General features: G+C 35.4%; 3 protein-coding genes and 1 long non-coding RNA gene across 5 annotated transcripts; 2 read left to right on the top strand and 2 right to left on the bottom strand.

Annotated features, from left to right (window-relative positions):
• LOC133673015 (ribulose-phosphate 3-epimerase, cytoplasmic isoform) lies at positions 1 to 2,456 on the top strand. 2 transcript variants are annotated; one of them, XM_062093728.1, is made up of 7 exons: positions 1 to 303; positions 419 to 1,128; positions 1,226 to 1,332; positions 1,418 to 1,515; positions 1,683 to 1,775; positions 1,867 to 1,908; positions 2,038 to 2,456. In XM_062093728.1, the coding sequence occupies exons 3-7, from the start codon at positions 1,248 to 1,250 to the stop codon at positions 2,191 to 2,193; spliced, it is 474 nt and encodes a 157-aa protein (XP_061949712.1). In that variant the 5' UTR covers positions 1 to 303; positions 419 to 1,128; positions 1,226 to 1,247; the 3' UTR covers positions 2,194 to 2,456. The 2 variants fall into 2 exon arrangements, with proteins under 2 accessions (XP_061949712.1, XP_061949629.1); XM_062093645.1 differs by lacking the exons at positions 1 to 303; positions 419 to 1,128 and having other exon boundaries at positions 1,185 to 1,332.
• Positions 2,457 to 5,883: 3,427 nt separating this feature from the next.
• On the top strand, positions 5,884 to 8,418 carry LOC133695889 (protein LYK2). Its single transcript, XM_062117858.1, has one exon. It carries the CDS (start codon positions 6,148 to 6,150, stop codon positions 8,197 to 8,199), a length of 2,052 nt encoding a protein of 683 aa, XP_061973842.1. The 5' UTR covers positions 5,884 to 6,147; the 3' UTR covers positions 8,200 to 8,418.
• A 2,358-nt stretch (positions 8,419 to 10,776) lies between these two features.
• LOC133685765 (calcium-binding protein CML38) lies at positions 10,777 to 11,576 on the bottom strand. The gene has a single exon (XM_062106928.1). It carries the CDS (start codon positions 11,446 to 11,448, stop codon positions 11,023 to 11,025), a length of 426 nt encoding a protein of 141 aa, XP_061962912.1. The 5' UTR covers positions 11,449 to 11,576; the 3' UTR covers positions 10,777 to 11,022.
• A 1,747-nt stretch (positions 11,577 to 13,323) lies between these two features.
• LOC133698165 (uncharacterized) lies at positions 13,324 to 15,157 on the bottom strand. Its single transcript, XR_009843141.1, has 3 exons — positions 14,975 to 15,157; positions 14,763 to 14,837; positions 13,324 to 14,317 (listed from the first exon to the last, which is right to left on the bottom strand). It is a non-coding gene; the product is annotated as an uncharacterized LOC133698165 (long non-coding RNA).
• Between the last annotated feature and the right edge of the window lie 1,275 nt (positions 15,158 to 16,432).

Below are 16,432 nucleotides of genomic sequence, written 5' to 3'. Positions count from 1 at the left end.
AAACCTGATAATCTGGCACCTTAATTTTGAGCTGGGTTTACCAACGGACCCGTTTTCAAAACTACGCCACCACCTACTTGAGAAACTCCTCGCGTTTACCCATAAAAAAAATTCGAGAACAACTCCTCTCCAGAATCCGAGCCCGCTATACCGTTTCTAGCCTCTAAATCGGGTCACGAAATCAGAATGGGTGTGGCAGCAAAAATCGCACCGTCGATGTTATCATCGGATTTCGCCAATTTGGCATCGGAAGCTCAGCGAATGCTCGATTGCGGCGCCGATTGGCTTCACATGGACATCATGGTACGACTCTACATTAAAACAAAAAACGAAATCTATGGATTTTTCTTAGTATTGATTTAATTATTTTTGACAAAGAAACTGATTGGTTTCTTTTTTATAATTATTGTGTTTGCAGGATGGGTATAACCTCAATTATTGTCTCCTTCAAAAACCGTTTATCCTTCATTACTGCAAACTTATGTTCCTCTTTGTATTATCTCTGTTACTTAAGGTTGTTGGGTCTTTTTTTCTTTTAAGCTTTGGTTTAAATATTTGGGAGCTTAAAGTTTGCAGCTTTCATTCTATAATGAGTGAAAAAATTGATTTTTGTTAAATAATGTGTTAATTGATTGAGGCCATGGTTATTGCAAGGGGAAAAAGACTGGTTCTTTTGTTTGCGATTTCATTAGAAAGAAAGCTAGTTCACTGCAAAATGGAACATGGGTTATTAAAAAAGTATTATGGTTATAGAAAGTAATATAGAAACAGGTGAGATCATAATGCAACAAAGGAGTGATAAGTGATAACACGTGTTTAGGGCAGAAGACTTTTTTTTTTGGTGCGTGTGCAGGCTTTCACTTAATGAATTTTGCGTGTTATACGTGATTTTAGAGCTTAGTTGGATGGTTTTGTTGTTTGAAAATGTGGTTGTTATCTTGTTCTTGTATGGAATTCGCTTAAAACACTAGAAAAGCTTTGTTATGTTTGTTGATGTTTCTGCATTGGCTTTTTTCATACTGTTATTGTTGAATTGGTATATGTTCTTTTGTTGTTTTATCATAGGCACTTTGTCCCTAACCTAACAATTGGTGCTCCAGTCATTGAGAGTTTGAGAAAACACACAAAGTAAGATCTTTTATAGCCTTTGCTTAAGCTTGTTATTTCAATTTTGGCACACCAGCATTTTGCAGAGTGTGATGAGCAATGTTATTGTTTCATTTAGGGCATATTTGGATTGTCACCTTATGGTCACGAATCCTCTTGATTATGTGGAGCCTTTGGGCAAAGCTGGCGCTTCAGGATTCACGTTTCATGTTGAGGTATCCAGAGGTTGGTTATCATGCTGTTCACATTGTTCTTATTTCTCATGTAGCCTACCTGTTTTCACTTATACCGGGTTTTTTTTTTTTGGCAGATAATTGGGGAGAACTTGTCCAGAGAATCAAATCAAAGGGCATGAGGCCTGGTGTATCATTAAAACCCGGTACGCCGATTGAAGAAGTTTATCCTTTGGTATGAATTTTTTACTCTGATATGTTGCAACAAAATAATGAATAGCTTTTAGCCTTTTACTTTGTTTTCAATTTTTTTTGTTTTGCAAGTTAGCTAGACTTATGTTGAGCAACATGAATATGGGAATTGTTGTGATGTATAAGGTATATGTCGTTCATAACTTACAGGTTGAAGGTGAAAATCCTGTGGAAATGGTCCTTGTTATGACTGTAGAACCTGGATTTGGTGGACAGAAGTTCATGCCAGAAACGATGGATAAGGTATCATGAAATACCTTTGTTGCTCAATTCAATATCATGTAGCTGCCCTGCCTTCTTGTTTGCAGTAACTTTGTTCATTTCCTATTATTAGGTACGGACTCTAAGGAAGAAGTATCCATCACTTGATATAGAGGTCAGTGGATCGCTATTTGTTGTCTATAATTCAGCATTAGCACGACAAGTCCATCTCATGAGAAATATCAGATGCCTTTTACTTTTCTCCATGAACACTGATTAAAACACATGAAACTTTGGCTTGCAGGTAGATGGTGGTTTAGGGCCTTCAACAATTGACATGGCAGCTTCAGCTGGCGCAAACTGCATTGTGGCAGGAAGTTCAGTGTTTGGAGCTCCTGATTCAGCACAAGTAATATCTCTCCTGAGAAAGAGTGTTGAGGAAGTTCAGAAAAACAACTGATACTGGCAGATACAAGACTTTTCAGCATTGCATGTTTAAGGAATATATGTCGTTGTTCTGTTTGGCATTTTGGAATTCATAAAATGGCATCTTTATCTCCTCTTTTCAAGTCTACCCATCTCGGCAACACTGTAAGAAGTGCACACAACTATGTACGATAATGAGATCCATGGAGGGTCTGAATTAAGTTAATAAATGTATGTGCCTTTCACAACATAATTTCCAATAAATTTTTTCAATAAATCCTTATTTACAGCTTCAAATTTGTGGCTCTTACAGTTAAAATGGTGCCAGAATCCTTTTGTCTGATATTCGGGTACCAAAATGTCTTGCATTTTTTTTTTGTTTAACCGGACTATTCTATTAGATTGGATTACTACCTCATACGCTATCTTCAAGTTTTGTCAACTGCCTTAGAAGAAAATGGAGGTGTACTGTTTCATATATATATATATATATATATATATATATATATATATATATAATGGAGGTGCACTGCTGATGTTGGATTATGATAATTTTTTTGAAACAATCTTAATTTAAGTAATAAGAAGAAAATGTATATCGTCATACCGCTTAGATGAATCAGCTTTATCAAGGTATCAATTGAGGCTTTCACATATTTCCAGTTGCTCTTTTACCAGTTGACAGCATCTACACATCTATTTGGGCAGAAGGATGAAGATAGAGATGATGAAAGGGAGGAGAATGGTAAGAGGATGAAAGTGAAATGTCTAATCTGGTACTCCTTCCCCTCTGATTTGTTCAGTGACCGTGAGGAGTAAAAAAGAAAAGGAGCTTGAGAGGGCAAACCCTTTCTTCTAGCTTACCCGTTCATCTCTCCTTTTCTACCCTAACACATAAACTTGCAATTAATGACAATAAGTCTTCAATTTCTCTACTGCAAAACACATCTAAGTTTTAAGACAAGTAAACCATGAAACATTGTTGTTTTTCTCTCTGGCATGTGCTACGTTTGAGATCCTTTACAGAAGTGGCAAAACAAAGGAGAGAAAATTGCTTTCCGAGCTGATTTTCTAGATTAGATTTCCTTCCCACCCTGTATCTGTTGTCTCTCCTTTTCTTCTCCCAGATTAGATTTCCCTTGAATTAATAATTTCCTCGGATTCAAAGCTAATTGTCTAGATTCCACTCACACGTGCTGATCTTGTTAGTAATGCACGTGAGAGACCTTGGTACATGCTCATCGAGAAGCAACCCTTCACGTCCCTCGGCCAAAGCATGTTCCAAATATAAAACTGTATGCATAGTTTTCTTCTTTTTATTAACAACAAAATCAGTGACCAGCACGTGTTATCACGTGCTTGTTCGAACCCTCTGCTTTCGGTCCATTCAAGCTCGGACACTTTTTAAACCATAACGAGCAAAAGGGAAATTGGCAGGGAGTTTGTTATCTCGGGAGGTTAAAGAGCCTCTATCTCTTTCTCTCTCCAATATACGTTTGAGTTATCTTGAGTGTATTTTAATTAATTTTATAAATTTAAAAAATTAAAAATTATTTAAATTTTTAATAATTTTAAAATTTATAAAATTTAAACTAGTAATTTTTAAAAATTAAATTTAAAATCTAACTAATTTAGCTATATTTATTAAGATTATCTTTTTTTTTCTTCATACATAGTCATGTTTTTTTTTTAAACAAGCTGGATTAATTTGGGCATCCGGTGGTTTCTTGTAGGATGAAAAAGTCCTCCACTCAACCTGATCCAATCAAGTTGGAGATAAATCTAAACATTCCTAGTCGGAGACGGATGGATCAATCTAGCTCCGATCAAATCCACTGTGATCACTATTTTTTTCACCAATAAATGCAATAAAGGTAACTAAAACTAAAACTAAAACTAAGATCTGGAAAGGAGAAGGATTTTTGGTACTTGGGCTAAAAGTGAAGCACGTCATTATGGCTGGGAAAGCTACATCCTAAAGTCTCTTGACATTGACATGCCACCCTCTAATTTTCATAGTGGCGGCCCCCTTCTTTAGATCATTCATCCACGTAGAAAAAATTGCCATCTCCTTTTTGAGTCACACCACTTTAGCGAGCACACATGGCTAGACTCTACTATCTAGCCTTATATTGCATTATAAGCTGGATTTAGGTGCCTAACCATATGTTCTTTTAAGTTATCATTGGAGTCTCTCCTCCTCCTGGTCGAGAAATAAATGACTATTTGATTCGTGTTTTCTTATAAATTATAGTTATTTTTAATAAAAAAACCAAACATGTAGGTTTTTTATATAAAAAAATATTAAGTGTAAATAAAATAGTTTATACATGTATTTAATTAAAATAAATTGAGAATCATATGTGTTAATAAATAAAAACAAATTCATTAATGATAACTAATAACATAACAAGAAAAATAAAGAGACGAATGTAAATTAAGATATTTAAATTCGCAATACTGGTTATTTACCTGATTGTATTCAATGACTCTGTTTAATAAAAAAATAATTTTTTATTTAATCATATAAAATTGATTGAATAAAATTAAAAGGAAAAAAAATATCAAGCAATGTATCCAGAAATAAATATTTTTTATTTTAAGAAATAAAATTCATTTGCATAAAACATATAAAAAAATATTTATAGATAAATTAGAATAATCTTTTTAAAAATTAAATATATACAAAATAAATAAAAAATAACCACTATTTAAAAAATGCTAAATACAAAAAAAAAAAGAAGAAGAGAGAAGGGTATTAATTTAAATATAAATTATGAAATAATAATAATAATAATAATAATAATAATAATAATAATAATGTCTGTTTACTTAATAATATCCGATGATAATTCACCAAAGCCTGTACTTTTCATGACATTGCTGCATGTCAAACTGGGATATCTATGGCCATGTTGACCTATCAACCCCAAGTTTCTCTCTTGTGCCTCCGCTTTACCATACATGGACATCTCTTCGCCACACATTCATATTATCCTTTGTCAAAACACACATCATTTCTATCCATTCTCCCTTGACAAAATTAACAAGCTCAAGTAGTCTGCATCTCGATCAATCCCAAGAGAATATTTATACAGATTTTGTATACGTAGATCTAAAGATATGCCCCATAGATGTATATCTCCATGCATGCTTTATGTGCCTAATTCGAGGTTCATGAACAGGAACCCTCCTTGAATTTGTTAATCTTGGGTTGTGCTTCCAAGTATGCGAGTATGCGACTAATTTGCCAAAGATAATTTCACATGGTCTGTCTTGGGAATTCATTACATCATGAAAGCATTGAAGTAGTCATTAGTATCATGATTTACATGAAGGAAAAGTTAGCCTTGTCCATGCTTAAAATTCACCTAGCTAGATGTGATTTGACGAGGAAGCTCGTCACACGCAGGATCAGATTGATGTAGAAGAGAAATGTCTGCCATATTTGTGCATGATTTTAATAATGTACATATGTAGTATGTAGTATATGCTTCAATGTGAGAATGTTTCTGTCATGCAGATATGTCACTGCCTGTGTATTTTCTGAGACAGGTCCTCAAAAACACCACCTTAATTATACTTAACATGTATGGATATAACGTAAGGTAGGAACAGGAGTTCTCTTGTCTAATTAGGCACATGCATGGATGGACTGATGTGCATATTTTTGGATAATAAAGCAGGTTTGAAGCCCAAGAAGTGGTTGAAAGAGTGGTGACTATAATCAGCAGCAGTTGAAAACTTTGGGATAGATAGCCACCCCTTAGCTTAGGGAATCAAGTCCAAGGTAGATGGTCACCAAACAGCTGGAATCAGACAAAAAATAAACAAGTTCTTTGCTGCACCCAAGAGTTCTGTCTCTGAAAATCTTGAAATAAATAGCTGCCTCTACACCATTTTTGTATAGATCCAAAATATTCACCCTTCGGTGTGAGAAAAGCCCTTTTTTATATTTAATAAGTGTTCTATGTAGAAGTTAGTGGTTATGGGCATGGTTCCACTTATCAGTAAGCTCTACTTTGGAGCTTTCACCTTTATATTAATCTGTTTACTTGGACAGAACAGCTCTGCACTTGGACAGAACTTGTTGAGCTGCCAGACAACATCTCCAGATGCTCCTGGCTACCATTGTAACAGTAACGGATTGCAGGATCAGTGCAAGACATTTGCTATTCTTCACACTAGCTCATACTTCTCGTCTCTTTCCAACTTAAGCTTTTATTTGGGCTTAGATCGGTTTGTGATCGCGGCAACAAACAGCTTTTCTGCCAACACTGAATTTCTGCCGAAAGATCAGCCTTTGCTGATACCGATTGACTGCAAATGCAATGGTGGCTTCTTTCAGGCTCTTGTGACGAAAACTACCATCAAAGGGGAGAGTTTTTACAGCATTTCTAAGTCACTGGAGGGACTAACAACCTGCAAAGCCATTCGAGAGAAGAACCCAGGTATCTCACCGGAGAATCTAAATGGTAAAGTTCAGTTACAGGTACCCTTGAGATGTGCTTGTCCATCCTCTACTGAATTCATTCTAGCAACTAGACTATTGCTTTCTTATCCTGTAAGTGCAGGCGACACAATCTCAAACCTTGCTATTAAGTTCAATACTACTCCAGAAGCTATTACATCCGCAAATAGCAGATCATTGACAACCTTTAAACCCACAAGCCTTGTACCTCTTACATCTCTTTTGATACCACTAGGTGGCAAGCCTACCCTCGGTCCCCTTGCAAAACCTAATGAACCCAATTTGCATATTCCTCCAAGAAGCCTTCCAGTGATCAATCCACATAAGAAAAGGTCCAAGATGTGGAGGATTGGTGTTTATATTGCTGTTACTGGAGCTGTAGTTGGAGTAAGCATTGCTATTGCAGCAGCTTTCTTGGTGATCCAATTGAAGAAGAAGAAGCAAGTTTTAAGCAAGGAGGCAGATATGGAGCTTCAGCAGCTTAGTTTAAGTGTAAGAACTACAAGTGACAAGAAAGTCTCATTCGATGAATCACAAAATCATTTTGATAGTCAGATCACTGACACCACACCCGGTAAGGTGTTTGTGGAGACTTACACTGTAGAGGAGCTCAAAAGAGCAACCGAGGACTTCAATTCAAGCAATCAAATCGAAGGTTCTGTGTATCATGGTCGTCTCAATGGGAAGAACTTGGCAATAAAGCGCGTGCAACCAGAAACTATTTCAAAAGTTGAGCTTGGGCTTTTTCAAGATGCAACTCACCATCATCCAAACATAATTAGAGTGGTCGGAACATGTTTGAGTGAAGGTCCTGATTCATTTTTGGTTTTTGAGTACGCTAAAAATGGATCTTTGAAGGATTGGCTTCATGGGGGACTGGCCATGAAGAACCAATTCATTGCCTCTTGCTACTGTTTCCTAACGTGGAATCAGAGGCTGAAGATATGTCTTGATGTAGCAGTGGCCCTACAATATATGCACCATATCATGCACCCTAGCTATGTTCATAGAAACATCAAGAGCCGGAACATCTTCCTCGATGAAGAATTCAATGCGAAGATAGGAAATTTCGGCATGGCAGGGTGTGTTGAAGATGATACCAAGGAGCCAGACTTTAATTCAACCAACCCTGCCTCTTGGAGCCTTGGATACTTGGCCCCTGAGGCTCATCAAGGTGTGGTTTCCTCTAGCACAGATATATTTTCTTTTGGGGTGGTTTTGTTGGAGGTTCTATCTGGACAAACACCGATAACAAGGCCTAACGACAACGGAGAAGGGAGCATTTGGCTGTCGAAGAAAATCAAGTCCATCTTGCTATCAGAAAATGCGGATGAGCTGAGAGAATGGATTGACAGTGCAATGGGGGAGAATTACTCATATGATGAGGCTGCCACTTTGGCCAATATTGCACGAGCTTGCACAGAAGAAGACCCTTCTTTGAGACCAACTTCTGGCGAAATCGTCGAAAAGCTGTTGAGATTGGTGGAAGAAGCCACAGAAGGAGAGCAGATACTAATCTGTGAAAGCTCTTGCAAACCTCTAGTCAAGTCAACTGCAACAAGTGTTTAAATAGCTGATTAAAGGATCCTAATCAAGGCATAAGAAACACTAGTTCAACTGCTGTTTCAATGTATCATAGCCTCTTGATGTGGGCAGTGGGATCCTGTATATAAGTAAGATTAATTTCTGTGAAGAAAAAATATATCATCAAATTGAGCAGAGAAGGCAGGTCTCTTCTACTTTGTATTCTCCATGTTTCTCCAATAATACTTGAAATCTAATGTTAAACATTGTCTAGTTTTTTTACTTCTCTTAATGGTAAGCATTTCCTGATGTTGCTTTTCTCCATGGAAGCATGTGCTTCTTTGACCGAATCTGTGAAAGATTAGCCATTAAGAATCGAGCCAAAGTCAATTAAAAATCTTGCAACAAAAGGCTAAGAGATAATTTAGTGAAAAGGCTGTCATAAGCCCACAACAAGCATCATGAGACACTGAGAAAAGATCACTATGGATGTTGGATGAGCATAAAATATAAGTCAGAATCCTGAGGGATTTATGAAGTTAAGAAATATTGCCCATGAAAGAATCTCCATCATCAACCTTTGCGATTGAAAGCTTATAGATGCTTTATGTTGTCAGTCACCAGGAAATTCCAGGGTGGTTCAGCTTCCAATGGAGAAAGAGCTGGGTCGTGGACATGGGATGGGCCCAAATATGGGACAGTTTTTACAAGGGAGGTCCAAGGCCCAATATCTACTGGACGCCTCTACTCCTTCATTACGTTATTCAAGGCCATATTTAGGATAGAGGGAATAATATTGTAGATTAGTCTCTCTTTTATTTTTTTTTTGATTTACGTGGGGTGTCCGGGCCAGCTTGCGCGCATCACGATTATTCCCCACAGCCCACTGGACATCCTGCAAGCCCAGGGACAGGTTTGGCACCGCGAGGGTGACAGGCGTGCACATAGAGGGTCTCTCTTTTAATTTTAATTTAATTTAATATGGATTTTTCTTCTCATTATTTCCTGTGGAGCAAGGATTATGGTATGTGTGACCTCTATAAACATGATTCTCAAACATACCCTTACATGCAATTATATAAAATAATTATTTCTTTTGATAATATATATATATATATATATATATATATATATATATATATATATATATATATATTGATACAAATTAAGGTTTCTTTAAACTGTTAAATTCTTTTATTTGCAAAATCTCCTTATCTGTTTTTTTTTTTTTTTGAGGAAGACGTTCCATCTATTTAGGGCGAAATATATCAGAGACGTGTTTTCTTGGTTATTTATGAATGATATTTAGTTTTTTAGTTCACGTGAGAAATCATGTTTCTTTATAATATTTAAATTATGAGTCTTTTAAAAGTTTGTCATTTTAAGAGTTTTTTTTTTATCTTCAAATGAAAAAAGTTTTTTTTTTCCACCACATAAGTTCTTAGATACTATTTAATTTGAAAAGCATATTTTCAACTAAAATAGGTGTGTTTTTTTTTTAAAAATTACAACATCTTATATTTTAAGCATGGTAATATTCTCTCTTTATATTTTAAATAATTACTCTTTACATACAGTACTTAGTTCTAGATTTTGATAAGAAAAAAAAAACAAAAATGTTCATATATATATATATATATATATATATATATATAAAATTAACTAACGAACTAACACAACACAATCTGTGCATCTTAAATTTTCATCTCTCTATGACGATGAACCTAGAAGAACAAATCGACTAGCTCATGAAATGAATAATCTTCTCTTTTTTATTTGAAAAAAAATAAAATTATCAAACTCTAAAAATTCTAAAATTTAAATCTAAATTAAAATAATATTTTAAAAGACTCCACGCAGAATTTCAATTTAATCTAACAATCAGATTGAAAGTTACGTGCTGCAATATAAAACTAGTTGGTCTGTGATTTTTCATTAAAAATCTAAATTTTTTAATTTTGTTTTTGTACAAATCACTCAATTCTTGAGACTATCTTCTTATCTCAAATATATTTATTTTATATATTTATTATTTATTTTCTTTACAGACTTATTATTATTTTCCAGTAATGTTACCGAGTTTTTTTAACCAGAATTAATTACAGTAATAATACTAAATGACACCTCTTTATCAACCAAAGATCTCTCGAACATGCTTAGAAAGGGTTGCCCCATGTCACACTCTTGCGAGTTGCGAGGGTACTACGTCTCTAACTCTTTTATATTGTTGTTTTTATCAGCTATACCTCGGATAAACTAGATACAATCCACCCTTCCATCTTTATCACAGAGTATTAACCCTCCCACCGGCCAGGTCGATTTTTATAACTATAATCACAAGTGCTCCTTTTCCTAAAATGCAGCAGGAACGCGGAGCTCCAATTTGGAAAAATTGCATGGCGGGCCATGCAATCTTGATGCATGCCTAGGTCAAAAAAGTGGAAAAAAATGGCACGGATAGGACCAGTTTGAAGAGCTGAACAGTCATATAGGTTTGGTCACCGCTGACTCTGTGTTGGCCGTGTGAAGCCTATGTAACTTGTTGACGAGGAGAGGAGAGACAACAAGGAAACATCCACAAATTCAATCTATCAAAGAACTAGCTAGCAAGAGAAAAAAAGATTGCAAAAAAAGCAACGTCTAAAATTAATTAAATGAAACAAATCTTTCTATATATCATGAGTACGTACGAAGTAATTAAATATATATGCCATATATAGGGGATCAGGCATTTATATCATAAATATCCAACGAATCGATCATCCTACACCTATCTAAAACTAAATTAATGAAAAACATCATGTACAAAGAATGAATATATATGTGTGTACTGTGTCTGAATTTATGTATCTAGCTAGCTAGCAATGATCATAACATCATAACCTTAAATTCATCGAAACTGAGGACTCCATCACCATTGAGATCAAACCAAGAGATCATAATTCTGCATTCATCAATGGTCTTAGACTCGCCCAATCTGCTAAGCATCCTCTTCAAACTCTTGGGTGTAATACAGCCACTTTCTTCCATTTCATACATTTTGAAAGCCTCCTTCAAATCCTTCACTTTCTCTTCCTCTTCACCCCCCTCGACAAGCTTAACGAAATCCTCGAGCCCCAGTGAGCCATCTCCGTCCAAATCCGAAAACTCCACCGCTGCCTCTGCATCTGCAACGGAAAGCTCTCCACCCATTTTCCTAACACATTGCTGCAACTCCGAAGGTGATATCTTCCCATCTCCATTCTCATCAAAGTGGTTAAACACTCGCTCAAATTGTTGCCACTTATTCATCATCAATAATCTGATGGATTAGAACTAATAAATAGTAGTTATAAATATATAGGCTACGTCCTAAAATGAAAATGAAGTAAATACACAAACGCACACATATATATAGACACTAGAAAATTTTGGAAAGAAGAGTTGCATCGAAATCTTGATGTAAGGTCTCGTGAGAAATGGAGGCTATGTAGTTATCTTCCTCGTATGATGCCGCGTGTCGTGAGTTGACCAGCCAACTTCTGAGACAAGGGGTTGAAATGAAGCCCAGTGGGTAGTTTCGTAAATTAGAAAAGTGAAGAAGACCGATGATCTTATACGACATGCATGGGTCACGCTACATGGCATCAGATGCAGTTCTTTTCTTTTATGTTCAACGAAAGACCAAAAGGGATCAACGAAGAAACGACCATTCGGGCATGACAAAACAGACTTTGAAATCTCATAACATAGCGTCTTTGATATGCCGACGTGTTTGTTTTTAAATGTTTTTTTGGTTAGAAAATATATTAAAATAATGTTTTTTATTTTTAAAATTTTATTTTTAATATAGAACGTCAAAGTAATTTAAAATATTTTTTTTAAATCAAATAAATAAAATATTCTTTTTAAGAAATAGCCTTCAAAAGGCAATGCGAAAAGCGTTCCTAATTTATATTCCTCTAGTGTGGAATGTTCGAAACATATAGAAAGTTGAAGATAAAGACGAAGGAGTTCTCTTTCCGTCTTTTCCACGAACGGCTTTTCCACGAAGGAGTTCTAATTAGCTAACAACCCCTCCCAGATTCAGACTCGGGGGCATGACATAGCCCACTCCGCACGATGTATATATATATTTTCTATAAAAAAATGTAAATACTAAAAGTCCTAAATGTAATCTAGAATTTTTTTTAAAAAAAATTATTGGAAAAGAAACGCTATAGCTAATTGATCTAACCTGCCTTTAGTCGGAGATCAGATCAAGAGTTATGGTTCTTTTCTTCAAGGGTACGCTAGCAGCTATATTTAGTGAGGACTGTATTTTGAAGTTTTCTCTCTGCATGTACATCTCAAAAGTACTGTAAATGGACATTTCCTTGATCAAAAAGCAATTATAATTCCTTTAATATACTGATCTTAATTATTAGTCCCTGAAGGGGTTACAAAACACTGTGGAGATTACGTGAAAACCTGCTCTCAATCTGTTCCACCAAAATTTATCTGGCATGCATGTCCAACATGTATACTTTTGCATCTCATCATAACATTCAACAAGATCAAAGGATTTAAAACTTATTTAATGATGGCAAATATTGTCTGAACAATAGTGAGAATCAAAAGAGTAGCAGCCGCAAACATAGAAACAATTGCCCATGGGGTGCCAAAGTAATTGCTCATCAACAGAGCACGCCATCTTGGAAACCTGCGCCGGTAATACCTGTTCACCTTCCGGCACAGTTTTAGATAATAGTATTTTTTTCAAGTAAGCATCAAGTTAAAGCTTGTTGAAGAATTGCGTTGCCTCATCTGGATTCAACCAATTATCAATGATTCCACTACTGGTGAGTGCATCCATATCTTTGGTAGTGTTAATGAGGTTGTCTAGGAGTACGACATGTTAAAGAATAATATAAATCATATCCTGGGACCTTACCTAACAGCTTAAGCTTTTAGGTGAGATGGTTCCTTGATATGGTATCAGAGCCTTGATGACCAAGTGGTCACGAGTTCGAATCTCACCATCCCCATTTATTTGATAAAAATTAAGCACAAGGTAAAGTGAGTCTGTGCAAGTTTCAAGCCCAAAGGGCTTTCACTTGAGGGGGTGTGTTAGAGAATAATATAAATCATATCTTGGGACCTCACCTAACAGCTTAAACTTTTAGGTTGAGATGGTTCCTTGACACGGCATATGAAGTGATTATGTCAGTGCATTTAGGAGAACACTTCTCGTAGCTGATGAGGTTTCGAATGATGACTTCAGTTGTCTCCTGAACTAGCAATGGAGGGATTTCCAGGAAACCATTTTCGAATTTTATATCCAAGATGCTTCTTGACTCACCCGCCTTCAATTTAATTCCGGCGTCTACAAGATTTGTGACGGAAGGCATAGGTTCCCATCTGGTTTCACTATCTTCCTCTTCTCCAGATGACAAAACTAACCAATTTCTTAAGAGGTCAAGCAAATGTTTTTGTCCTTGGTAAGAGGGATCTATGGAGGGTGGATGAAATGAAAAAATGTTTTGAAAGAATTGAAGGGCAAGTTGTGCGAGGGTTGTCGCGTTTCCAGGTTCCGCGGTCATGTTGAACAAGTGTTCAAGGATCAACCAAGGTATTTGGTTTTCTACCAATATCAAGTCATGATATAGGTACTGCAACATACAAGACATGTTGAAGATAGGATCATCATCTTCTCTAAGATGATTATCTTCATCCTTTCTAAATAGCTCAATAAGAAAGCAACCATCTATTACCAATATTCTTACAAAATCCTCCACACCGACATCAATTGGTCCGGCATAACACGAACGTGCCTCTTTCTCGATCCCCCTGGTGGAATTGATCAACCCCTTCAGTGTTATGCTCGCAGATCTTCGGCAGAGAAGGCCTTTGAGATACTTCAGTTTAATTTTCTCTGTAGATTCCATCAGTGGATGGTGACGGTGCCAGGGGCCAATTCAAAATGCGTTGGGGGTATAAGCTTTTTCCCTATGCCTTCGGAGAATGTGGGGCACTCTAAAGATGCATACTTTATCAGGCATTATCAAATTCTGGGACATCATATTTTCAACGGAAGAGGTCAATGAATCAATATCAACTGTGACCTGATCATCTACTCCATGAGAAGGATCACATATATCAGCATTCCTTGTACCACCATCCCTTTCGGATCTTGCCATCGTTTCTATGTGAAGAAGAAAAGAATAATGAGGACAAAAAAAAAAAAAAAAATAGAATCTACTTGCAGAGAAAGAAAAGGAATTCTAAGCCGAGTGTGAAAAGTAACCCATTCAACGAATTATATATCTCCTTTAAACCCATAAATTCTTAAGGCCAAGCTCAACAAACCATGATTCGAGTACCTACTCAGAACCCAAACCCTTCCAAATCCTACCGGGTTGTATAAACTTATCCTACACAAAGAAAGTTTTCTGCAAGGTTTTGAACTCAGCTGCACTCCAAACATAACTCTGTTGGGAGTTTAGAAAGGTTTGTGATTTTTCAATCCTTTTGAAAAGAATAGTTTCCTAGCAATTTTCCCAAATGAGCAATCAGAAGGACCTATGAAGCTAACGAGCTGTGGTGTAAGGTGAAAGAGAACATATATTAGCATTAAGCTTCTCTCATACCTGACAGAATGCAACTTTCCTGTAGATCTTATCACTCCTCAATGATTTTATTTCGTTACCTGTGTTGACTGCTGCCTGCAACAATTTGCAAGAAAATTTTTACATGGTATCATCGAAGTTTGCTGCTGAAATTCCGAACCATTTCAGAGTGCATCCCTACAAAGTTTACTGTGATATTCAACTGTGCAAAGATAAAAATGGTAAAGCATTACCTTTCACGATTAGCCAAAGCCTTGATTCGTTCTTAAGGCTCTCGAAGTGAATTCTTCAAGGTTAGGGGCATGCACGTTTATTGTTTATGGAAGAGCAGATTGAGGCATTTGAAGATAAGTCTGTGAAAGCTTAGGCCGAGTAGGGAGGAAAATTTAAATGTTTCTCATGCGGCTAGAATCAGAAGGAGGAGAAGAAAAGAAGCAAGAATTACATATTTCTGGATGATATTTAAGGCATTGCAATACTGAGACATCTTAAGGGGCATTGTATGAAACTTTGCTTCTACGAAAACATGGTTCTCATAAATTGCTCTGGAAGCTAAGGTATCAGTCCCATTCTTTTCTTTGCTTCTATCTCTAGAACTGTCTGTCTATTCCAACACCCAATTTCCTAAACCCATTAATGAAACAAAATCAACAAAAAGCTAAACTATAATTGAGGCAACAGTAGAATCACAAAGCATATGTCAAAGAAAAAAAATAACAGAGAAATTTTACAGCAAAGAACTGAAAAAACCCTTTATTATTTCTAAAAAGCTCTTAATTACTATTTTTTAAAAAATATAAAAAATAATATTAAAGAAAACTCAAAACAAAATTAATAGTGAAAATTAATATTGTTTATGTACTAAAAAACATTATTTCCATTTTTTTATATTCTTTTTTGTAAATTTATAATTCAGTTACTTTTTCCAAATGGTAATGGAGAACATTTTGGATAAAAAAAGGGAGGTTACTGGTTAGGTTAATGTAATTATTAAAATTATAATTGTAAAATAAACTAAAAAAGTTGGGGTTATTGTACTATATATATATATGATACTATTCAGATGAACATTTCAGTTTTTTTTTAAAAAAAAATTTTGGTCCTCGCTATGTTCGTATGAACAAAGCGATCTTTTTCGTTATTTTACTTATGGATTTTGTTCATCACCTCAGTTACATTAACATGGTTTTATGTATTTGAGCTTTTTTTTCAATTTCAATTTGCATGCTCTCGCTTTTACAAAGTGTTGAAAAATATTCTAATAATTAATCAAAATTAATTTTATAAAATAGAACTTTAGGTTACAATTAAAAAATAAATTAAAAGAAGAGGTATCAATATTAAGAGAAAAAAGAAAAACAAAACAAAGACCATTTAGACTTTGGCATAGAAAACTTCATTTTAATACCTAAAATTTTAATTTATTTATTTTTTGTTCCCTATTGCTTTAGAAATTTATAATTTAACCCCAAAACTCATTTGTTTTAAGTTTCAACCCCTAAATGTTGAGAGTGGAAAGTGACAATCACCAAAAAAAAAAATATATAGAGGGGAGAGAAAGTTCATGGAAAGCTATTTCAAGTATAAAAAAAAATTAATATTGATGCCCGAGTTCATATGCTGAAGGGATGCTTAATATTGAAAATGGTGTTTTTATTCAATCATGCTAGAAAAAACTAATTTGGGTTTGT

The sequence above is a fragment of the Populus nigra genome, chromosome 1, assembly GCF_951802175.1.
Source record: "Populus nigra chromosome 1, ddPopNigr1.1, whole genome shotgun sequence".
NCBI lineage: Eukaryota > Viridiplantae > Streptophyta > Magnoliopsida > Malpighiales > Salicaceae > Populus > Populus nigra.
This window is presented reverse-complemented; position numbering and strand designations above follow the sequence as displayed.

Excerpts from the sequence above, each read along its gene's own strand:
- LOC133673015 (XM_062093645.1), top strand. The coding sequence starts at position 1,200 with ATGAGCAATGTTATTGTTTCATTTAGGGCATATTTGGATTGTCACCTT. Across the intron at positions 1,333-1,417 it reads TCATGTTGAGGTATCCAGAG|ATAATTGGGGAGAACTTGTC; the intron begins GTTGGTTATCAT and ends TTTTTTTGGCAG. Across the intron at positions 1,776-1,866 it reads TGCCAGAAACGATGGATAAG|GTACGGACTCTAAGGAAGAA; the intron begins GTATCATGAAAT and ends TCCTATTATTAG.
- LOC133695889 (XM_062117858.1), top strand. The coding sequence starts at position 6,148 with ATGGGCATGGTTCCACTTATCAGTAAGCTCTACTTTGGAGCTTTCACC.
- LOC133685765 (XM_062106928.1), bottom strand. The coding sequence starts at position 11,448 with ATGATGAATAAGTGGCAACAATTTGAGCGAGTGTTTAACCACTTTGAT.